Below are 26060 nucleotides of genomic sequence, written 5' to 3'. Positions count from 1 at the left end.
ATATCTACTAATGCATTTAGTATAGTATGTATTAGTGTTCAGTGACACTTCAGGTGCAGTTAAAAGTACTAAAAATGTATGTATGTAGTAGCTTTAACAGCACCATGCTATAATAGTGGCTTTATGGCACAAACTAAAAGTAAACTGTAAAGATGAAGAATTGCACAAAAAACCCCAGGCAGATAAACACTTCAGAATAAATATAAGCATGAAGTAAAATAAGATGTTACAATTTTGTTGAAGATGTGTGAAATAAAAGATAAATGTAATATGTGTAAATGTACCAGAATCTGAATATACATTTGTTGATGATCACATCAGGAAATTCTGTCTGACAAATTACTAGACACAAAATTTATAAAGCAAGCCTGAATTTATGAAGCCAAGAGTTTACAACATGTGGCATTTGTTGTTGCTGAAAAATGACTTGAAAAGAGTTTATTCATCTGATTAATGTAGGTATGACATTCTGCTTCACAACTTCAGTGTCAATTCTGGGATGTGGGATTGGCACAGATTAAAAAAAAATGCATAGAAAAATCATCAGAGTACATAATGTGCTGTTGTTGTTGTGGGGTTTAATGCCATTTTTCAGCACAAGATAGGCTATGCATGGCAGCCAGTATTAATGGTGGACGAAGAACCTGGGAAAGCCCCGGTAAGAACCACCGACCTATGAGAAGCTACTGGCAAGCTTTCTCACATACTCACATTGGCCGAATCCTAGACTCGAACCCATGCAGATAGAGGTGAGATGGCAGTGATCCATAACGGAGAGTGCTTTAGACCATACGACCACTTATTTTAAACCCCAGCCTTTATTCTTTAATTAAATCCATCCTGTTGTTGGAGAAGTTCTACAATAGAGCCTGTAGAAGTTATGCTACATACTGACATAAATTGTTTTACAGGACCTGATATTATATTGCTAATAAAAGTTGTTGTGGGTTTAACACCATTTTCCAGCACAAGATAGGCTATACATGATAGCCAATATAACTGGTGGAGGAAGAACCTGGTAAGAACCACCAACCCATCGGAAGCTGCTGGCAAGCTTCCTTATGTGACCACATTAGCTGAGCATGAGACTTGAACCCAAGTAGACAGAGGTGAGATGACTTTGTTTGGTAAAGGCTAACACTTTAGACCACTCAGCCACATGGGGCCCCTCTGATAAAAGTGAGCATTATGTAATTTCAAAGACACAAGGAATTGTTGTTCATTCATGGGTTCTACTTATTTAAACATTGAAGCTTTGTTTTACATATGTATTTTTTTCATGGATATAAAGCGAAGACAAAATCAACTATAATTATTGTAATCGCCATCATAAAATAAGAATGTCTATATATGCCTCTTATCCACCTCTGTGCAAATGAAAATAAGTGAAACAATCCTATGCTTGTATTTTATACTTATTTTCTCTGGCATTTCTTTCACCTTACCTCTATTCAGTGTCTGTAATGTTTTCCTTTTTTCCAATTTTTAAAAAACTTAGCTCTGACGAAAGATAAGAAACAAATCTGCTGGTATATATCTATCCATTAGTTGCATCAGTATTCATTCACTCATCCATTCTTTCTGACCACTCCAGTGGCATAAGTGGTTAGAGCCTCCACCTTGGATTCAGAAGGTTGTGGATTTGAAACCTGGCTGAGTCATACCAAAGACTTATAAAATGGTAATAACAGCTGCCTTGTTAAGCGCTCAGCATTAAGAGTTAGTGTAAGGACTGGTCAGCCTGGTGTCATAATAATGTGACTGGGTGGGACATGATGCCACATTTCTGCAACATGACGCCTCTGCTTAGACATCGTAGCAATATGACGTAGAATGTTAAAGGTATGTTAATAAACCCAAAAGACACACTTATCCATCCTTTCATCCATCTTCTGGTACCCACATATCAAAGCATCCATCCACCTTCCTGATGACATGTATTGATCTGCCATTTGTATGCACTATGAGATTTTTTTTGTTTTACTGTAATCTCAGAATATAGATATAAGCTTAATATGATTAATAATAAGGACAGGCTCCATACCTATATGAAAATTGCACATTGACTATGCACAGGAGTTGATTACAGGAATGTTCAGCCCCCAGCTGACCTTTTTGCCATTGTTATTACATATGCTGCACCTGATTGGTTAATATATCAGCAGGTACTGTCAGGCCTTTCCCTAGGATGTGCGGGGTCCAAGGCTGCAAGCGATGAGTGGGGCCCCCAAGCAAAAAATTTGCATTGCGGATTTGATTTCCTGAAAGCGCATGGGCCCAAGGCGGTTGCCTCGTTTGCCTTGCCCTAGGGTCAGGCCTGGGTACTGTATGTATTCATATATAGCTTGTTCGTATATTTCGTGTAGAAGCTGACACCACTCCCCCCAATTGATAGGTGAAAACATTAAAAAGTGCATGACCCACACATAATCCAACCCACAAGTCTGAGATGACATCACAAGATGCATTAAGCTAGGCAAATGTATATCAGCAAAAATTTTGCTCTGACCTTTCTTGGGGTTGGCATGTATAATTATGGCATGGAAATGTTACAAGTTAATATAATTTGTTTGAAAAGTCTATATGTTTATTTAATGTTCTATTTTCTTATTATTTTAGCCTGATTCAGATTTGTTTATAATATGATTGGAAGATGACAGTAACCTCTCCCATTTGACTCCAGTTAAATACTGTTTGTTTATGCATTATTGCATTAGAAATTTATATCAGTGCACCATTTCTTTTTTATTTTGTCTTGAAACTGTAAATATCTAACTCAGTTGTTCCCAGACTTTTTCGGGCCACCGCCACCTTAGTTATCCTCAGAGCCCCTCCCTTACCCTGTAAAAAGCAATATTCAGCATCTTTTTAACGCCTCCTCCTCATTAATCCCACCGCCCACTTTGGGAACCACTGATTAAACTCATTAAAATGTGATTCCAGTATGACACCAGTGAACAACAGTAGTGCTTGGTCAACACTTTCATTTAGGCTAGTGAGCATATTTACATCATGATGCCACCAGATGTACAGTGAAGGTTTAAACTTGCACTTAATGAAGTACATCCTTGGATTTGAAGCAAAGACACTTGAGATGTCAAAATTTTAGAAAAAGTCAACTAGGTACCTGACGATCACAATGATCGGTTGCCTGGGTACCTGATCAAAGGGAAATATTAAAAGTGAACCTGAACTGCTTTGTTGTAAGTTCATACATGCCTATTCCCTGAGAGGTATAAGCGTAATTGTTAGTAATATGAGTGGCAAAAAAAATGCAGCATTATCAGAAAAGAGTGATCTATATATTACATGCGATAATTACAGAAAACCGTATAAAAAACATAAATTTTTTCCTGCTACCTACCTGGATCTGCAGTTATTTAAAATTCTTGTCACAAGTCAGCAAAATTCATGTGGATTAGTACAAAAATGCAGGCACAAAACAAAATTATAAAATATTTGCACACAACATTCACGTTTCCCGGCTGAGTCATACCAGTGATTTAAAAATGGTACCTACAGCTGCCTCACTTGGCACTCAGCATTAAGAGGTTATTGTTAGGACTGGTTGGCCTGGTCTCTGGATAATGGGACTGGGATGCTACATAAACTGTCACACTGTGGACATCATAGCGATATGACTGAAAATATGTTAAAACTACATTAAAAGTCTAAATCACACACACATTGAAGTTTCACTGAAAGGTCTTAAAGTCAAGTCCAAAATTTGTAAAGCACTTTTGATTTGTCCTTTTCCTGATGCAACATGTTCTTCAGTTTAGCAAAATCTCTCTCCTCTAACATTTTTCTCATATAATATCCACGAGTCACATTGGTAAAGCCCATTTCACTTGATACAATTTGGCGCCATGTTTGTTTACTATAGACTGCTACAAAGTGTGTATCAAACTATAATGAAACTGTGACACATGATTCAAAATTAAAAATGTGTCGTGTATGGTTACTATAAATAGAAAATAAGGAAACTATTTGATGTATAGAGCCAAATGGTTGCACATGTTGACAGTATAAGACAGTAGACAGAGGTCTACAATGAAACTGTACTCGTTATTTTGTGTCTTGGTCATTCCCAATGTCACCAGATATAATCTTTGATCTGAAGTTGGAAATGTTTTTTTATTTTTTATTTTTTTGAATGTTTACACGAACTAAATGGTTACCCTATAGCTAATTTTATTACCTGGGTAATTATGAATGGGCGGGTTCCCGATTATCTGGGCACCCATTGACACCTTTAATAGGCACCACTGCACTGAACTTAAACATCTTTAAAATACAATAAAGAAGTTTTGGAAATAATACTTTGAAAATGACTGTAATGCCATTAAAACTGGTTGTAGTTTGCTTTTATGTAAGTGACTTTAAACCCTGTTTACACAGCTACTGCGATCGGGCTAATATTATGGAGTAAATGGCAGTTACACATCAAAGTACTGGTGTAGCAGCTGGACAAAATTCCCTCTTAACACAATCCATTTTCAGGGTTTTAATGATTAACTGGCCTGGATGTTCTTGGAAAGCTTAATACAAATCGGCCAATTATAAACAAAAGAGAAGCCGAAACAAACAGCTTTCCAGTGTGGAAAATTATGATTTTGTTCAGCCACAACACAAAACTAATATAGATTGATGATGATCTCAGTCAATCTAGATTCAGAATTTTAGCCTTTATTATGATCATTCTTTCAGGAACAAGTGCCTATGCAATTAAATGTGCATATCTTTTCATAAGGATTACCTCATTTTGTGAGATCAATTATATCATCGAAAAAGAGTAATTTGAGAATACGTGGATCAGTGTAAATGAAACAGCTATTTACTCCTAGCTGAAATGTGATTAGGAAGAATGCGATTTGGTAGAAACAATGAATAAAGCAAAATCTGCATCTAATATTTTTGGGAATAGACAAGTTTGTAAGTGACACTTATCATAATTTACTACTGTGTACATACCTTACATTAGTACAGCCTGGTCTCACAGGTAAACTCAAACTGGCCTGTGAATTATGAAGTCTTTATATAATTTCTTGTTGCCAAAATCAGAAAATATGCACATGCAGAATAATAACAAAAACAAACATAGAGGTTTATAACAATTTATTCACATGGTTATTGAAAGAGCTGGTCACTGTTGGGTGACCCATGTTGATCTTGCCAATTTTCACTTGGCATGTTTTGTCAAGTGTTGGGACACCAAGAATGTTGTATTTTCTACATGCATTTTAGTCTTTGGACATGGAAAAAAATAGTTATTTTTCATGTCCTGAGATTTACAGCCATTACATGAACAAAACAACTTTGAAAAGTTTTCAATCTGGCCTGCAGATAAGCTGACCCCTGCTTCTTCCATGCTTTTATATTTTCCTAAATTATTTAGCATTTTTGCAAGTATATACAGTAATGTTTATCCCCCAGAAAGGCAAATGTTGAACTGCTGAGCTCAAAATGTGACAGCTGAAATACCTAGCTTCATGTTATATAAATGGATATCTCTGATGAGAAATTTTAGATGGGATTTAGTATTCAGGGTGCATTCTCTAAAAATGTCCATTTTGGTTTCGTTTTCTTGGCATAGGCAGAGGTAAATAAATACGTTTTAACACCAGAATTTCTCCTGTTCCTTGGGAACAGGCCACCAGCCAAGACACTGCTCCTAGACGCACTCTAAAAGAACATATACTTGTACACTTATATGGCATGAAAAGGAGAAAACTCGGCAGTTAACATTGATTCCTGTGTCTATTCTTATCCACTGGGTCATAACTTAGAAACCAATTAGAAACTCACCTTATAACTGTGTCTACATGATTTTGGACTTTAAAAAGACCAAGTTGTGTATGCAGCCATTTCCCCACCCCCAGGGCCTGGCTTCTGGATCAAAATTTGAATACTATTGAGAATCCAACCCTTGACATGTACACTTGAAAACCATTGAGAATCTGACCCTTGACATGTACACTTGAAAACTATTAAGAATCCCACTGTTGACATGTACACTTGAAAACTATTCAGAATCCCTACCCTTGTGTGTACACTTACTTGGCATGAAAAGGGGAAGAAACTTCATTGTAAACAACATAAACATAGTAAAGCTGAAAACAAAGAAATACTTGGGTTCATGGGCCCTTGCATGTTCTGGGTATATGTACCTAGTCTTGTAGCAAGTATACTCTGCCAGCAAACAAGTATGTTTATATCAGTGTCTCTTAGTTAATGACCTTTAGATCCATTCTGCTGCCCCTCATGTAATATACATTTACATTCATGCAATATCTCCTGATCACATTTTTGGTGAATAAAAATAAATGGGAAATCTTGCTGAAGGCTTTTACCATATGTACTGTATATACTTGCTTATAAGTCAAGTTGAGCTGCAGTCGACTTAAACCCTGATCTGGTCATCATATGCCAGCAGATCAAGGTCTGTATTGTTTGGTATACTTATTACTTCTGATAAATTGCATAGACCTGGGTCTGCCAGTACGCATGTGATTGAAGAAGATCTGTATCTATGTAGTTAGCATTTGGACTCGACATGTAAGCAAGTTTGAATGCATTCAGGCCCATTTTGTAATTCAATTCTATTTTGAGCAAGTTTGGTACTTTTTGTTATGGATTGAAAAGCCATTATTTTGGTCAAATCATTCCAAACATTTGGCATAAATGCAGGTATGTTCCACCCGGCATTTTAAGCTCTTCAGGAAATGTCTTAAGCATGAGTAAGCGAGCCTTGTGTCTATTGAAGAAAGGAGATAAATATAAGCTTTAATGCCTTTTGATCAGCTGATCTGGTTATGAGATTACTTACATGGGTATCCTATTGGTACATATGAGATTTTGCTCCTGATCACACATTGTGACCAATTTATTTTATTCCAACGAGCAGTTTTGATGAATTAACTGAACACAATTGAATTACTTCAGTTCAATCCATAGCTTATAGTATGTTGATTAATGGGGTGGGTGGTGGCTGAGAAAGAATATTACCTTCTCATAAGAAATGAGCGTTTTAAATACCCCAGGTGGGACACCTTTGTCTTGAAGGATCACAGATACTAATTTCTTTTCTGTAAGAGAGCTGTGGTACCTTGCTAGTGGGTTGGATTTGGTGTCAGCCCAGGCCAACCTGGGTCAGATTATTCAGCAAGTCCTTGGGAAAGTCACTTAACTCCCATTTCCTTGGCATGATATAGCCAATAATGTGTTTAATGTGTTGTTAAGAAAAGCAATGAAGGGATTCTTTTAGTGCAAGAACTATGATATAACCAGACTTAATGAAATTGATTAATGTTAGGAATTCATAAGGAGTTGCCATATTTTCCCTAAAGAACTACTACTGTAATATGTTTTATTATTTGGTGAGCTAAAATAGGACTGCACTGAAATTTCCTGTTTCAGATCTGCTTCAAGTTTATTTATTTCATTAACTGTAATATTTCCCATCTTTTCAAAGTTTCTTTTTATACTGTGTATGACCTTTATATTTTCTTTCCACCTGTAGGTCTGTTAGTCTTCTCATGACCAAGACCCTCTGTCTTAAAACTTTGCTCAACAGTTAAAGTAATAAATATTACTTCAAAATTGAATATGTAACTTGAAATCTACAGATGCAGACTTTTGATTGATCAGAATATTTTCAAGTAAATTTTATGACCAAGGAGCCAGAGTTCCAGGAAAAAAAACAACAGGTGACTGGGTATCCAGGTGAAAGAACTGTATATACTCATTTATAAGTTGAGTTAAACTGTAAAAAATAAAAATCCTGATCTTCTGTTGCATAATGCACCTGAAGTTCTACTGATTACTCCTAACAAACTGCACAGACCCAGGTTTTTTGGTGCATGATATGCCATCAGATCTGGGTCTGTGCAGTTTGCAGTTGAGCTCGTCTCAGAGGTGAGTGTATACTGTAAAATTCAGGAGACTGCATTATCATGCCACCAATTTATACTTGAATTTGGATAGCTCAGTAAATGTTAATGCAGTCAGTAGATATCAAGTCCAGAGTACACTGACCAAAAGATGCCTTGGCAATGAATTGGTTCAGTCCTTTTTTCTCAGAAGAAATCCTGAGTCATTGTACTGCATTGGGATGAATTTGTTTTTATTCCAGTGAAGTGATGTTTTAGGAGATTGGTTAAATCTCTCACAAACAAGAGACTGAAGTTGGATATTTTTGCAATGCACAATTAGTTCTGCAAACAGTTGAAACCATGGTCATTAGAAAATATTGTTGGGCAGCCTAGGACATATTTAAAAAAAATTCTGAGTGAAATTTTATGCTACTTTTTCAGAATTCTACATTAAATTTAAAAGTTTGGATTTGTATGTAATTTGATAAATATTGTAATTTTTAAAGAAAAGAATGCAGTCACTTTTCTGATCGGTTGACAAATAAAGGAAATGCCATCCAAATGAGAATTCATTTTTTTATTGTTGGTAAAAATGAAAATGCCTGGAAAATATTTAGTGTAACGTTTGATATCAGTACATATATCTCCATACATCAGAGACAGTATATATCTTACTTTTAAAGTTATCTTAATTAAGAAAGTGTTTCCTTTATTCCTCCAGAAAATAGAAAAGAACCATGATTGTGTTCTTTTTAGATTGTCTTGAATTTATGCTTGTAATTGGTCTGTATGTTGTAGCCCACTGCTGCATTGGGTTTTGGAAAATGAAAGACTGATGCCACAAGTGTCCCAAACCTTGGATACCAGCACTAATAACTATTTAGTTGGTCCCACCTCTTGGTCAAAAGTGCACTTAGAGTAATTTTAGAGAATGTTTAAAAAAAATACCACATTGGAATGACACACTTTGAAAGACTAAGATGTCAGATAATGTGACTAATTAATTTGTTTTGTTTTGTTTTGTTTTAGGTTTCCATTTGAGTGGAACAGTCACAGAACCAGCCAATCCTCTTTACTCTGAGCCAGAGAAAGAGTATCAAGTGTCCATAAGTTTTGATAGGTAAGCTATGCACTGAAAGAAAGCTTAATTAATGTCCATATTAATCATATATTTAATATTTGATTGTTTGGTCATTGCATAAAACTTGTTGCAGTATGTATGACAAAGTTTTCCTGTAAATGTCATCATTTATTCTGTCTTGATTTGCTGAATACTTGAAGGATTAGGTTTTCAGGCCCTTGGTAGCTAATTTATGTTGAGCCTAGCAGCATCTGCCCTGTCAGCCATGAAATTGACCAAGCTAGATGACTCAGCACTTTATGTAGAGAGCTTGTAGGCCAAAACTGATCACACAAGTAGCACATACCAGTCCACTGGTCCATTGGTGATTGCTGTTAAATGGTTGCTTCTTGAGAGCCTTTCACATCACTCAGCAATGTGGTTGCATGAGATATTTGTCTGATAACAAGTGAAATTTTTCTGGCAGTGCCCAAACTGGGTTTTGGGGCCCCGAGTGGGCTAAAGCACTCTCCGTTATGGAACATTGCCATCTCACCAATGTCTGCGTGGGTTCGAGTCTTGGATTTGGCCAATGTAGGTATGTGAGAAAGCTTGCCAGTAGCTTCTCATGGGTCGGTGATTCTTCCGGTGTTTTCCCGGGTTCTTCCTCCACCATTAATACTGGCTGCCATATATAGTCTAGTGTGTGCTGAAAAATGGCATTAAACCCCACAACAACAACAACAACCAAACTGGGTTTTCCCAAAAATTGAAAAAGCAAGTTCATTGGCTGTTGAGGCAATGTAACATCTTATGCCATTTTGATGATAAGACGAATTCACACACAATGGCATTTTCATTGGCTGATTGAGACACACCTACTTGATTGGTTGTGATATTACATAATTCAAGTTTTCTGCTAGTTTGGTTCGAATTATTTCAGAAAATATATCCAGGAAAGCTTTGATAATGGGAGAGCTTGTCTTGTTTCACTTCTGCAAAGTTTTGCTGAAGCACCTTCTATTGGTAACTGACATCAGTGAAGCTTTGTAGGTTCCAGTCCCTTGAAAGGTAAAGCTGTCATTGAGCTATGCAAGAATCTGGTTGAACAAGACAATAGTATTTGCAGCCAATCCTCTTACTCTGAGCCAGAAAAAGAGTATCAAGTGTCCATACGTTTTGATAGGTAAGCTATGCACTGAAAGAACGCCTTATTAATGTCCATATATAATGTTTGCACCCCTGCTACTAAGTTTAAAAATAACAGGCTACAAGGATTTAAAAGATGTACAAACTTTAGTCATTTTATTCATTGCTCTAACCTGATTGTCACCACAGGGTCCATAACACTGTCAACTTGTTGGTGTTTCGTATCAGATGAAGTTTCTTTTGTAGCACAATCCTTCCATATTTGCATGGACGAGTCTGTTTTCAAGCAAAGGATGTAATGTAGTTCAACATCTTTGTAATTCCTAAAAGTTTGGAGTTACATCTGTTTTGAATATATGTGTACAAGAGTTCTTCCATTTTATTTGTTTATCTTAGAAATGTTAAAACTAGGCATTACAAATATTAGACCAGATAACACAAGTTTTTACTTAAATGGACTATTCTAGAAACCAGACAAGGACAGTGAGCAGTATATTTATCTGCTTGTTTGCATTGCAAACTTCCATTTGCTTTGGAATGGCAATAAGTTAGGGACCCCTTGGTGACAGGTTAGAAATTATAAATCCATGAATGAAATGACTATCTTTTGTGCATTTTATATTCTTAATGTTTTTCGATTTAAAATTGGTATGGAAGTAGAAACAAATATAAGAATGTGCCAGTAGTATAAATAGCTATGTCAAAGTTGGACTAAAATGTACAGTAGTGCATATTTTTCCTCTCTAATAGGAGGCAGTTCTTAATTCCATTTTGTTTATTGAAGTTGGTTGCAGAAATAGACATCAGAGTATGAGCACACTTTTGGTACTTTCAGAAGGTAGTGTTTTTCCCCAGTAAGCAGCGACAAATACTTTATTTAATCCTCATTGTAGACTAAGCACTGCAAACTAATGCAAAACTTTAAAAAGTTAACTGCATACTTCATGATGTAATTAGCATTAGGAAAGATTTGAGTAGGAAGGCTATGGGGCTGTATAAGAAAATAAATGTTCCTGCATGATAAGGGCAAAGGTTTTTAAAAAATAAAAATAGTAAAAAAGAACTAAGGGGGACTGACACTGTTATTAAGTGACAGTTGAAAGAGAAAAATGATGCCATATGTAATAGAATTAGACTGTTGTAAGTATCCAATGGCAGTTCAAGCCATTATATCTGATCAGAATCACTCAAGCTTGAGTTTTCAGCAACAGTCATTAATACTGGAGAATTATAGAGTGTTCCTTGTCTGGACATACTAAAAAGATTTGCCCAGTGTATCAGACTTTAGTTTATCAGGCTGAACTAATTAAGCTTTCCAGTTTGACAGTCCATGTAAGCCCCCATCAATTATGTAAGACCGTAACTAATTCAGAGAATGATTTTATGTTCAGTATTGTTGCAAGAGTACAAAATAATTCTGTATTCACTTGGCGATTGCTTTAATTCTCCCCTTTTTAACTATTTTCTTTTCATTTGCTTTAATTTCGGCAAGTGTCATTATGTGATTGAACTGGATTTCAGTTTGAGTTGATAGTCAGACTTTAGTCACTTTTCTTTATCTAAGTGCCTGGATTCAAGAAAGCATCAGATACATTTGAAAGAAATTCTGTGATTAATGTAAATTCTTGGTGGCATTGTAGCAAAATCTTGGTGATAAATCATTGCTAAATTCCATCATCAGATTCAGGTTGACAATCCATTAGTTAGATGCACATGTATTGTCTTCTTCTGTGGGAGGTATTACTGCTGCAACCATTATTTAATTCTTTGGTCTGTATATTGATTTTAGTGAAAAGAAAGAACAGTTAATTTGGAATGATAAAACCCCTTTTGTCCCTCCTGTAGTGTAATTGGACTGTTTTCATAGGGGGCTTCATGAAGCAAATGACACTATCCATAGAGTTTGTCATGCAAGCGATCAGCTAGGGATTATGGGATTGATTTTAGCTTAAAATATGGTGTTCAAATGCAGCAGGGAGAGAGATATTTTCCCTGTAATAAGGAAGGCCAAGCTGCTAATTTATTTAAAATCAATGCTTATGGAAATTTGAGCAGTGTTTGGAAAGGGCGAAATCAATTGTTCAGGTCTGGGAAAGAAAAGCATGGAGGATCACATATCTTGGGGCCTGCAGATGTTGCCGAAAAACACAAGTTTGTCTTGCATAAATTGATTTCTCTTGCTAGCTTTCTCCCCAGAAAGATCATTTTCTGATATCTTTTTAAAATGCAAACAAATGCATCCAGAAAGTAGATGATAAACAATGCATGACATTAGAAGCTTTATTGCAGTAAAGGGATGTCAGGTCATAATTGGTCTCCATCACAACTATAAAAGGAAAGAAGCAAATCAGATAATTTTGAGCAGTGCATATTCCATGCTTCAAGTTTTGTATTTAAAAAAGCTTGCATTTGCAACTGAAAATTGGCATTTATGAGTAATAATTATCAACCAGTTGCCCTTTTGCAACTTTAATATTCATAAAATCATAAACTGTGTTACCTGTCTTGAATATTTTTATTCTTGTTCCAGGCAATTGGACAAAGTGTTTTCCATTTCTTGTTCATGTCCATATGCATTTTTATGCTGTTCCATCCCCAAGGAGTGGAGCTTGGGTGGTGGTGACCTCTCCACATCAATGATAGTATATTGTAAATTGCTTTACATTTTGGGGATATTGGCTTCCTTGGTTTTGCAAAAATGTACATATTTGATGCTACTTAAGTTAGTAGATTGAGAAGTGGGTCTTGTATCTTTTCAGATGGATCCTTGTTTTTGGGATCATTCATTGTTTTGTATCAATGGGTACTCAGAGTCGGTTACCTATCATTGGTAAGATAATACCAATGCCAGAGTGCTGTAAATTTGGTGATAGAATGCCATGTGGAGAAAACCAAACCCTTTGACAACATGATGATACTTTAGACTATCTTTGCTTTCATGAATCAGGATTTTATATATAAAAAATTGGGGGGAAAAGCCTCCTAGGATTCTTTGCCTTCATTGATGGTACACAAGGCCATTGATATTATAAATTAGTTCCAGAGACAAGTTATAATGTACCAATGATGTCACAATTCAGTACGTATGAGCACCACATTAAGTCTGTTTCCTTTACCCTATTTAATGCTGGAATTTCAGTGCAAGAGTGACGGAGCCAGTCGTTGTTTTGTATACTAATCATTGAAGATGTGAAAGCTTAAATGAACTAGGGGTCAGAACGTAGTTATGGCAAGGATATATTCTGAAATAGTGTTACCTTTGAGAAGCAATGTACTGGTAGCAAGCACAAAATAGACACCCATGAATAAAGGTAAAAATGTGTAGTAATTTTGTGAGTTTTAGGGACATAGAGTGTAAAGTTCACCTACTACATGTAATCACTTAGGACAGATGTGTAACATGTACTACATTGTGCTTATTTAATTTCCTGGGGCATGACAAGGGATGCGGATTTTTCCCCAGGGTCACAAGTTTGGAAAATTATTGAAACTTCTACCCTTTAATTTCATATGGATTTTTTTGAGCATAACATTTTCAGTACTTATATGCAGTCTGGATTGGTTCTTGGCATGGTTTTAGGGGTATCAAGTTTTGGGACCAGGCACAAATTGAGGAAAAAAATCTTTGTAAATGTGCAGCTATGCTGTAGAATTCTACAAGTTTGTACCATTTTTCTTACTCTTGCAGATGTAAAATTACCTCAGTAAAATGTTGCTGTGGCAACAAAGATATCTTTTGGTGCCAGCATGTAGTAGCCTTGTCACTGTACAGGATACGGAAAGCAGAAAGTGTTCAGTTGCGAGTTCCTATATCAGGTATGTTGTACTTTACTCATGGTCATAAGTTGTAGAGACAGTTTAAATGAGTTTTTATTGTCATTTTCACCATAGCAGTACAAGTACAAATTTCTTGATTTGCCACATGGCTACTGGTGTATGCATTTTGTTAAATTGCTGATATGCATATTATTACAATATGAACATGAATAATGTAACCTTGCTGATTTGCACATTAATTATCTATTTGAAAAAGTTTTTGTTTGACAGAATTCAGAAACATTTCTTTTCACCAAATAGTGAGTTACTGTCACTCAGAAATGTTTTAATTGATAAAAGCATTGGAAATATCAGTATTTTATTATTGGACAATTTCTTTGAATATTACCATTGAAAAATGTATTGCATTTATTGAAGATTTTGTGCAAGCTGTCATTTTATGAAATTATTAAAAAGTTCACTTAGTAACTGACAAATAGGTATAATCATAAGGAATGGTTTGAAATGGCTGGAAGACAGTTAGCAAAGATGGTAAATTTAGCTTGTAAAATGTGGTTTAATGACAAGATCTTTGGAATCAGAGAGGTTGTGTAGGAGAGGTGGTTTAGAGTTCATGACAAAATGTATGGCCTAACTTGGAGGTCCAGATGCAGGAAATGTTAAATATGAAAGCAGATCATATCAAATTTTGTTTGCCTATACACTTGTATTGTGATGAATGATCAAAATAATCAGTGATTGTCCAGAAAACCCAAATGACCAAGAACACAGTTGCGATTTTCAGTAATCAGTTAAAATTGAACAAGTTTTCTTCATCATAAAATTTTTGTTTTTTTACCTTTCATCTCTAATGATGGTACATACTTTTATTGATCATTTTATCTCAACAGTTTTTGTAAGATAACTTTGTGACGGTGATAATTCAATGAAGTCGTGGTCACAAAGCACTCTTTCCACATATACAAAAATGACACTTTCTTTTAAAAATGTATAACATATCTCAAACTGGTTAAAATTGATGTTTGATTCATTCTTAACTGATCATTGATCTTTAAATTGTGGTTATATACCCTGGTACATCAGCATATATACATAAACAATGAAAGACATGGATAGCTGACCAGAATAATTTTTAAAATTTTTATTTCAGAAACCCTGTTACAGATGAACAGAGAGCAATTACAGAAGTTTGCCCAATACCTCATTTCAGAGCATCATACTGATGTTCTACCCACTGCCCAGAGAATAGCTGATCAAATTCTCCAGGCCAAGTCAGAAATCAACCTCTTGCCAGGTATTGTAATAAACAAAAATTTATCAGCATAAAATTTTGCAAATTTATCAGGTGCCAGTGTTTACCTTTACCTTTATTTGTGCATCAGAGACCCCCCCCCCACATACCCGCCCCCTTCAGATGCTATGGCTTGTTTGTTTTTATTCAGTCCAATCTCACACTCTGGGACTTAACTCTCAATCTTGCACCTTATAGGAAACATAGGGTGCACTTATTTTTGGTCAAGTTTTATTCACTTTAAAGATTTTAAAAAAAATAAAAAGGTAATAATGCATATACTATAACTGATGATGACTGTCCATATGGATAGTTAGTTCCAAAATAGGTTAGATGCGATTATTTTAATAAAAGCAATGACATAAATAGTAGACTTGTGGTTTTGTTTCTAAAAGATACATCTCTCCCTTGTTATAACATGGTAGATGGGGTCCATTATCGCTGACCATATTATGTACCAAACTGTGCTACACCGAGAACTGTGATATCTATGAAACCACAGTATATTTCAAATAGCATAATATACAGAATTATGATATAACAGGCATGGTCAACACTTGTTATATAACGGTGGTTCGAAAAGGAAATGGAGATACAAGACTAAATTTCACCGTGTTTTCTTTCAACTCTTATTGTTATACGTGTATGATTTTGGACACTTAAGTCCATAATCAGATCATGTTAAATCCAGAATCACAATATAATGAGGTGCATTATAATGGGGAGAACTGTACTGCAGTTCATGTTTGTCAATAATTTGGTTAAGCCCCCCTAGACATAGGGATCACTGTGGCATATGTGTGCATGTTTATTCATATAAATCTCTATCCTTGATTAACTTTACTGTCAAAAGTTTTTGTACTTTAATTTTATTGAAACTTGTGGGCATACTCAAGCTGTCCAGCATCTTGGTTGAATGTACCTTGCTCTCTGCAGCAATTCATATTTTTTGCAGTTTGATAATCTTGGTAATTTTGCTTTCTTATTGCTTCTGTTATTTTATGCCACTATTTAGGTTCAAGGGCACATATTTCTAGCCAATTTGTAGCAATATAGTCAGGTATGATTCTTTTTCTCCTCTATATATGCGGAATTTACCAAGACTGACAAGATTGGTTAAAGCTGAAGCAGGTACACAAATTTAAAATCAAACTTTTGTTTTATTTTCAATACTTGGTATTGATATTTAATAAGTTTTGGGGCCTTGTTGACTAAAAGAGTAATGTTTTGTCTTGTGAGGGGCATTCAGTACCCCTTAGTGCATTGCTGCTTCATTATAAACAGCGTTGCACTATGAGTGCTGGATCATGGGCTTCCCAGAATCTTTTGTCCTGTGTTGCCCAACTCTTGACTCCTGTGAGCATCTTTGGTGTGTTTTTTCATCAAGAAAAATAACAATATCTTCCTACTATTTTTCTTTATTGTGGAAGTCTGTCTGATCTATGTTTGCTCTAGCAATGGCCAAAGTCACAGAAAACTAAACTTTAAGATGGCAGTCAGTTCCCTATTTTAAATCAATATTTTGGGCAATCATTCAAGGTTTGTAGTTGTCTGCAGAGTTGCAATACAGAGTTACATGTACTGACAACTGTGAGTTTAATGTAATTTAGTGGTTGAATGATAAAAAGGGACAAAATTTCTACTTGTCATCAACAGTAAAGGTTTGCATTCTGGGGGTAAAAATTACTTGCTTTTGAGGTTTTTGTGAATGTTGTATGGGATTTATCTTCACAGACTGAGTAGTTACATTGACATATCAGCAATGCTGAAACTACCGTTAACTCACTCCACTCCTAAAATACATAAATTATCAGATATTATTGAACTGGATAAATCTCCATCAGAAATAATGTTATTTTGTCATGGCAATTCCAAGGTTTTTACCAGTTCATTGTGAATTTTTATATTCAGCCAAACCAAATAGCACATTGCATTTGTAAATGTCTTCACATTTGATAATTATTTTGTCATATCTATTGCTGTTGCATATAACACCATCTATGACTGTCTCATCCCATCATTTCCACTTGATATCTTTGGAAGAACTTAATGAATTTAAACCGTATTTGGTACGAGGCATATTTCAAGTTTAATTGCAGTTATTTTCCTTCAGGATTCTAATGATTCATGACCCCTGTTTGACTGGAATCTTAGGCCAAAAGAAAACGCTGTTCTAGTATTAATGTGAAAATAAATGGGGTAGGAAGGTTGGTGCTTACTTTTTTGTAGTAGTTCATAATACAATTTCTAGTCTCAGGTTACAGGTTCTGAGATGAAAGACTAGGCAAATTGTTTTTTGTCTTGGCATGACAAACAATTTAGGGCTATGTCCATGTCCATTAAATTAGGGTGTTTCAGGTTACCAGAACCACATATATTGGGGTGGGGTGGGGTACCCTTTTCATCATTCTGACAAGGGCATCTGTTCTATATGATCACATTGGAAGTTAGTGCACATTCTTTATTAGTGAATAGGAGCTGAGGAAAATATTTCTTCTACATTTTCACTCCCACAGGAAGATCACAAGTATTTTACATAAGAGACAGTAAACTTGACAAGTAGACTTCATAATGTTTAAAACTTGGAAAATGTCATCATAGACCTATAGTTTCTCAACAATCTCATTGATTTGTTTCACATACTATAACTCATGATTTACCTTGAGGAAGCACAGGCAACAACTGCCCACCTAAAACTTGCCTGTTTTAAGAAACACACAGAGGCAACAACTGCCCACCTAAAACTTGTCTGTTTTAAGAAACACACAGGCAACAACTGCCCACCTAAAACTTGCCTTTTTTAAGAAACACACAGGCAACAACTGGCCACCTAAAACTTGCCTTTTTTAAGAAACATACAGAGGCAACAACTGCCCACTGAACACTTGCCTGTTTTAAGAAATACACACAGACAAATATTTTCTCGATATTGTAGTGGGACAGAATCACAGTCAAAGATGTCCCCTGTGTATCTAAGCCAGGGTAGTTTTGTATGAAAGTTCTTGTACACAAAGGAAAAAAGCTTATATCAGCATATATAAATAGATAGTGATATGTACTGTACCTTGGGCTAGCCCTGATGTGTAGAAATATAATTGTTGTGAATGAGAGTAGATAAACAATACCACATCCATAGCAATAAAATTTAAATCAGTTGGTATAGGTTAAAGTGATGCATCACTTTTGCATCGACAGAGCTTGAAAATTTCTTAGTTGACTGTTTGTTCTGCTGGGCGAGAAACTTGAAATGTTTACTTGTTCTGCACCCATTTTTAACGCCCTTCACAGTACACAATAATGTGTCATCTTAAAATGTTACTTGTCCATTTGGTGGATCATTTTGAAAAAGTGTCTTTCCTTTCTCAGCCACAACTGATCAATATGAGTGGAGGAGTGGAATTTGTGAGCCCCAGTAAAATGTAGGAATCAAAAAGTTTTTTGATTTTGTTTTTTGATGAATCAGAAAGTATGTACTCTGTGATCTTTTCTGATTTGTTTCATAAATTTTTTACATCTTGATGGATTCGAATTTGGCAAGTATTCATTTTCAGTGCAGTTGAGTTGTTTGCATTGTGTTAGTGAATATTGATTGACTGGTTCGATATATTATGGTACAGCAAGACAAGTAAGTTATTTAGTGTCAAGGATATTGGAGTTAAGTACATTGCCATGAAATCGCCACAGTAACCAGTCTGGATTGATGAAATAATAGGGTTTGAACCCACACAGTTTTCGTCATGAGTTTGGCACACTAACTACTCAGGTTTTGTTGTGCCATAAGGGAACACACTTTTTAAGGGAGGTATCACAACATAAAACTAGTGTTTTTAGTAGCTGTAAAATTGAGCAATTTTGGTTTTATTCTAAATGTAGGGAAGCTAAATTTTAGCTATTGCAGATCTTAGAAGGTTACAATATATAAAGTGATACGGTTTGAGGTCACTGAATTGCTAAAATCTCTAACACTTGTAAATTACCTGTTATGAGGTATTTTTGAAAATATCTGTTAGTAAAGTCTGACACAGGTTGAAGATGAGATGTGGCTGTTTAAGGAAAGTGCTGTTACGGGAGGTTTTACTATACTTTTGCTGCGGTATGGCTTATTCAGCATTCTTCTCTTCCCTGTTAATACTACTGTATACAATCGCTTGCAAGTCTGGTCCAGCTGTAAGCTGCACAGACCCTAATCTCTTCTAATGCACTGGGAGATCTGGATCTATTCATTTTGTTTGGAATGATCAACACCATTGACACTGATCTCCTGCTACATTATGCAATGGTAGATCAGGTTCTATTACAAGTTGGACTTGTAAGCAAGTATGTTTGGTGTTTAACATGATTTCATTATCAATGACTTTCATAGTTTCTCTTATTTTCTTCTTATTAAGTGACATTATTATGTAATCCAAACTGGAGTTTACAGTAGATAGTTGGATTACCAAAGACTTGCCTCAGTGAGCTCATTGTCTACACTATTAAGATTTCCATAGTTAATCTCCACTTGTAGACTAAATGACCTGTTTGTACCTAATGACCAAAGCAAATCTACCTGTATAAAGAAGCTCTGGTGATATGCATCAACAGGTGGAATAAATGTTGTAATCAGAAGGCATCAGCAAGGGATGGGGAAAATTGACTGTCCATTGATCTCAATGACAGGTGTAACTTGGTACTCGTTACCACCTGTGTATTGTACTGTATATACAAGCATACAAATCAAGTCCAGCTGCAAACAGCACAGATCCTGATCTGCTGTCATTTGCACTGGCAGATCAGGGTCTGTTCTGTTTGTTGTACTGAGTGGTCCTTGCAGAATAAATATACCCAGATCTACAAATGCATTATATGCAGCAGAGCTGGATCAATACAGTAGGGTCCAACTTACACTTGAGTATATACGGCAATGCAGATGCACTTCCAGGTACCCATGCAGAAAGTGTAAGCAGATGCAGACCTACTACAGTTTATGATCTCACACGAACTGAACTATTTAACCAGATGGCGTTAAATTTGCATTGATCTGGTTTTAAAAACCTTAACATTTTGATGTTGCAGAACTTGTTCAAAATGTATGGTCTGTTTACTCCCTGATTGGTATCCACTTGGAAAAACATGTTGTTTAATATAATTTATGTGTATGCACTCTGTTATGAAATGCCTGAAGTCATCACAGGAAATATATTGCATTATATCAAACATGCATGCAAGCCATGCATAGTAATGCAGAATCAGCAGGACAGTCGCTGCCAGGAATAAAATATTGTGTCTTACTTTTATGGAAGTGGTTGCATGCATTTCTGAAGGTTGAATCATACAAATAAAATCATTTTTGGAAACATTAGTTTGAGGAATATATTGGACAGGGAGGCCATTGATATTTTTTAATTAAACTGTGATTGAAAAATTTGGATGAAAATCATCTTTTACCCTCTTCTGAATAAGATGTTTGGAACATTAATTGGAAATATTTCCCAGGGGAGCAAAGACTATAAAAAACAAGATAGGCAAAACTTTGGTTTCTGCAAACCATTTTATTGTGTTTACCAGGGTCTATTCAATAACTGAAAATTCAGGGGTGAAATCCCCTCCATTTAAATAAAATGAGGGTGGTGGGTTGTGTGATAATTTTCTAACCACATGAGGGATTTAAATGAAGATATAATACTAAGGCTTTAAAAAAATCTGCTTGATTTTTTTATACACATTTTTGATTTTTCAGTGCAGTCTTTAAAAATTATCCTGAATTCTGCACTCGTGCATGCTAGAACAGACTGGATTATTACTCAAACTTGATGGAAAACTTCACAGAGATTAAAATAACAGACAGTTTGGGGGATGTTATAACATTTAAAAATTTCACAGGGGTGGTGGTGTCTTTTTTTATTTATAAATTCTTGGTAGCATAAACTCTCTAACAGACATTTTACCAAGCAGCAAAGCCATAAAACTGGAAGCAAATATACAACTTGCAGCCATGCATTTTAAACCCTGCTTTGTTGACAGGGATCATATTGTCATGCTTATTTATCCTTCTACCTGGCCATCTGTCTGTCTGTCTGTAATGTAGTTTATCTCCCCCTAGAAGGTTGAATATATAGATGTGAAACTTTGCCATATGACTGTGATTTGCCTGTAGATGTTTAAGAATTTTGATGTGACCCTAGGAGTCGTGAAACGCTAGTATACAATATCATGGGATGAGGAAAATTATTGATGGGAGCCCAGGAGTCATTAAACACGTGTATACAATATCATGAGAATTATTGATGGGACAAGTGGTTTCTACACTGCACTCATCCCAAGAGAAAAATAGATTCAGTATTTTTCTCACCCCATTAATGTATAGTCCCTGTTCCACACCACCTTTCTTGTGTCACGGTTTTTCACAATTATCCATTAAAATATTTAGGTCACAAGACAATAATTATTAACACACACACACACACACACATACACACACACACACACACACACTTACCTTCTCTCATTGCTAGAAAGCCTCAGTGTAAACCTTATTCTGAAAAACTTCAAATTATAAGCTTCTATCTTTCAGTGATGTTTTAGAGTTTTATTTGCAAAACTCAACATGGCTGACATCAATTAAGAAGCACATGTCACACTGTGACATACATTTTGTCAAGTCACCCAGTGCATTATTAAAGGTTGCATATGGCAGTCACTCTTTAGTTTGTCATCAATCGTGTATCAACTTTTAGTGTAATCAGAGGGTCTAAAAAGATCTATAATTTTGTCTTGACAAATATTTAGCAATGGAGTGAAGGTGGGTTGGGTTGAAGGTGGAAAGAACACAGAGGGGCTGGAAAAAATCACTAGTCTAAAAACCTGCTACAGGTTAACTTTTTTGGGGCATGTACAATTGTGTGCTTTGCCCAGAATATTTTAATGAATACAGAATACAAAGAAAAAAATATTTGTCATGCATATTTGTTTACATGATTACACTGGGTGTGTAGGAAATGTATCTTCTTGTTCAGCCATAAAAATGTGTTTGAATTGTCTTTATCTGTTATGTTGTTGAAAAAGTTAGTCTTTATTTCACATTTTAATACACATTTTCATATGTGCATGGTCTGTTTGCATTGTTTGGTTATGGTGACTTAATGTACTTTCAGGGACATTTATTGCTATCTTGTTATTTTTAAGTATTTGAATGGAGTGTCTCAGGTGTGGAAATACATTCTAACAGCGGGCATTATGTGTTAAGAAAAATATATCACCTGCCCAGTAAAGTTGGTCAATATGATTGAGTGGGCTGAGCTTTAGATCTGCTCTCCTTTTATCTACTTATTTTTTTTAGTCACATTTCATATGCTAATGTGCCATAAAGATAAAAGCATTTTGAGGAAATGAATACAAAAAATTTGTACGTTTTGCCTGGATTCTTTTAGATTGAGTAGATGTGTCCCTGTTATAAAAGTACAGTTGAGCATATCTCATGGCATCTGATATATGGCATCTGATATAGAGGGATTTTACATTTGTGCTCATTTCAGATGAAATTTATGAAAAGTCTTATTCAAACAAGGCTGCCATAGTTGTGAGTAAAAACACAAAGATAGTGGATTTACTGGCGTGAGATCACATTATCAATGGATCTTCTTAACCAAGGACTAAATTTAAGTGAAATAAGTACTGTAGCAGTTATAAAATAAAATTCAAATATTATAATGGATACATTTGCATACCCATGTTGTAAGAGGGGGCTATGTGATACTGAGGCATGAAAAATATATATGCAACTAAAATTGACCCAGTGGTCTGTTGCAAACCCCCCCCCCCTTAACCTCGTGAGAGTAATAGTTAAGTGGGAGATAAATAAAACTTGGAAAGTGCAGGGACATGTGCTTTTTACAAACACATAGTAGAAATTCAATTATCCAAAGATGCCATCTCCTTTTAAGAGATCTACATTATTCAACATTGCTCCTGAGGCAGGTCCCTTTGGGAAAATGTGTGACTGAAAATTGCTGAAACATTTGTAAAACATTCTGGGTCAGCTGAGACAAGGTCCCTATTAACAGATTTAGTATTGCATACAAGTGGTGAACCATATAAAGTGTATGTAGGTAAAACATTCTGGGAGGGAGTTGAGGTATGATTTGTATGAAGAGATTTATGTCACTGTGATAGTTATGGTGGTGCCTATGTTAACATTAAGATTCCATTTCATGTGCTTAGACATGACCCATGTTATCTTATGATGCTCTTATATGCAGAAACAATAGTCAGTTCATACTACAGGACAGCAGTGCAATTTTGTCCTTCTAAATTAACATGTTTTGAGATATAAATGTGGCATACAGTGCATGTATGCTTGGGAGAATCTGTTTAATATTTGCATTAATGCAAAAATCAATATAGTAAGTGATATTCCAATTACATTTTCAATGCAGACATTTGCCCATCCATTGCGTGCTACTATTATTGGTTTTAATAACAATTTCTTTTCATTGCCGGACACAGTTCAATATTTACAGTTTAATTCCAAACAATTTCTGTTGGTGCAACTGCATCATTGTAAATGTTCCAAAAAAGTTGTCTTTAGGGACAAAGCATGAAATATCTTGCAGATTTGTGACAGGCTGAACAAAAACAAGTATTCAACAAAACCACTTTGATCTCGACGTTTTTGTGATGTGGACAAATTTTAACATGCAAAGGGTTTTTCCATACTTTCAGTTAAATCTCCCATGAATTTTAAATGTGTGAATAAATAAAGGAAAGACAAAGTTATAACTGATGCTGATTATTGCTGGCTCCAGAATGTAGAGATGTTAAAAGAACAACTAAGCTAGTCACTTTGGTAGATGCTGAAATAATACAATGTACCATTGCAAATGAAGCACAGCCAAGTGTCGCAGTATTATAACCTGTGTACCTGGATTCTTTCGTTCTCTAGATCTAAATGAGAACTTTAAATAAATTGGGTATGATCTAGTTTGGAGCTAATATTTTTTTAAAATTTTTTATTTGATGGGGTATTTTATGAACACCTCAAAACTGAAACTTTGCTACATGATGAAGATGTTAGGCATGACTTTTTGAACATGTTGAATGGCTTAGTTACCAGGATGCTTAATTTTAGTAATTGTTCTCAAAGTGATCGCAGATATTCTGTCAGATTTTCACATACGCTCTGGAAATTTAACAGTTTACATTGATCAAAATGCGCTATTTTACAACATGGACTGTACTTATGGCCAGGACAATATTCCAACACCACTAAATGCTTAAGATAGTTTTGTAAGAGTTGGACACATTAAATTTTTTTCTTTATACACGTAGTTTTAGTCAGATTGTCTGTATAATGTTCAGCAATACATTGCTTATCTAGAGTTCTGGATCTGTACAACTTTTCCTGAAGTATTCAAAAATACTCTGTACAAAGAAAACAAGAAAGAGTCACAGAATTGACATAAATAAGAAAAATTAGGTCACATTTTACTGAAATGAGAACAAATTCATAGAGATAACAGGTAGTTGGGCAGATTAACTTGCAGGTTCCAATGCTGCAAGTGTTATTAATGTAGATTCACTGAACTGTTAAACTAGCACTTGGCCAGCAGCATTTTTCCATACCGAGATGAATGGGCAGCTGGAGTAATACTATATTGACTTGAAAAACGTAGCAAAATGCTACTGTTGGAGATCCTGGTCAGATACCAGTCTCTGATGTGTGCTTGCAGGCTAGGGTTGTGAACAGTATAAAATGAAACATGTTGGCTGTTCCTCAATGAAATTGACATATTGACATAAAAAAAGGTTTTGTACCAGACAATTAACATTTGCAACTTTGCATTGGTTGGATAACTTTTATGAAAATTCACTCAAGTATATGTTGTAACTAAACATGATATTGCATTGCATATCCACACCCTCTGCCCCAAGGATGAGATCATGGCAAGGGAAAATGTAATTATGTTGCTAGTGTCTTTGTCTGGAATATAACTTTTGAACCTCTCGAAGATATTTTGATGAAACTTGACTCACTGAATCATGTATAAAGAGTGTATTGTATACCATAACCACGCCCCAGCCTTGAAGTGAAGGTTAAAGCAATGGAATTGATTATTCTGAGACTTTTATCACTTGTCCTGAGTAAAAGTTTTAAACCACTAAAGTTATTTTAATAAAATGTTAGCCAGTTATAAATCATGAAAGGACAGTGTTTCACATACCATAGCAACTCCCCCTTGTATCAGGATAATAGCAAAGGAAAATATAAATCAGTGACTTCTATTTGTGTATGGATATAACGTGAAAATATTTTGATAAATCTTTAGACTTTCACATATAATGGCTTTTTAGTGTTGTATATTCAAAATTGTATTCCAGTTCTCAATGTCAGCGTCATAACATGGGATAAGGTAATTACATGAGTTAGTCTCCAAAGCAGATTGTCAGAATTTTAACCTCAACAGATATGTTGATGAAACTTGAACTGAATGTAGGTCAACAACTTATGCAGTAGTCATGTCCCTGGCTCAAAGGTCATGGTCATCGGTAGATAAAAAGGCCATTTGCAGCACATTTGTTTTGAAGGATTCAGGCGGTCAGCATTTTATGGAACAAACATGGAGGACATTTTTTTACTTATATACAAAGTAAAATTTAACATGCTTGAAATAATAACACAATATGCAATACATTTCATTTATGTTTCATCATTACCCTAATCTTTCTTAATTTAAAAATTTTGTTAGCAGATCTCACCATTATCAGAGAGCAAATTTATCACATGGATTCATGAGAAATACCAATGCTTTCTGAGGTGTCAAGTCCTTAAACATTGGATACAGGAAGAAAATTTTGTTTTAAAATAAATATATGGGACTTGAATCTTGGATCAAAAGAGTAAATATTCAGATTGAACATGAATTGCATCAGG

General features: G+C 35.3%; 1 protein-coding gene across 3 annotated transcripts in view; it reads left to right on the top strand.

Moving 5' to 3' along the window:
• Nucleotides 1-26060, top strand: part of LOC149807578 (zinc finger SWIM domain-containing protein 6-like) — a 110051-nt gene that overhangs the window by 23088 nt on the left and 60903 nt on the right. For all 3 annotated transcript variants that reach the window (XR_016422974.1, XM_089968272.1, XM_089968259.1), the window contains exons 2-4: nucleotides 8904-8994; nucleotides 13772-13899; nucleotides 15011-15154. Coding sequence is in view for 2 of the 3 variants with exons in the window: in XM_089968272.1 (XP_089824398.1) it covers nucleotides 8904-8994; nucleotides 13772-13899; nucleotides 15011-15154 (363 nt within the window). In the remaining variant the exon portion in view is untranslated. The remainder of the gene's footprint in view (nucleotides 1-8903; nucleotides 8995-13771; nucleotides 13900-15010; nucleotides 15155-26060) is intronic.

Source organism: Sinohyriopsis cumingii, chromosome 1 (genome assembly GCF_028554795.1).
Source record: "Sinohyriopsis cumingii isolate HCF-2022 chromosome 1, ASM2855479v2, whole genome shotgun sequence".
Lineage (NCBI taxonomy): Eukaryota > Metazoa > Mollusca > Bivalvia > Unionida > Unionidae > Sinohyriopsis > Sinohyriopsis cumingii.
The sequence above is the reverse complement of the archived record's forward strand: the minus strand, read 5'-3'. Positions and strand labels throughout refer to the sequence as shown.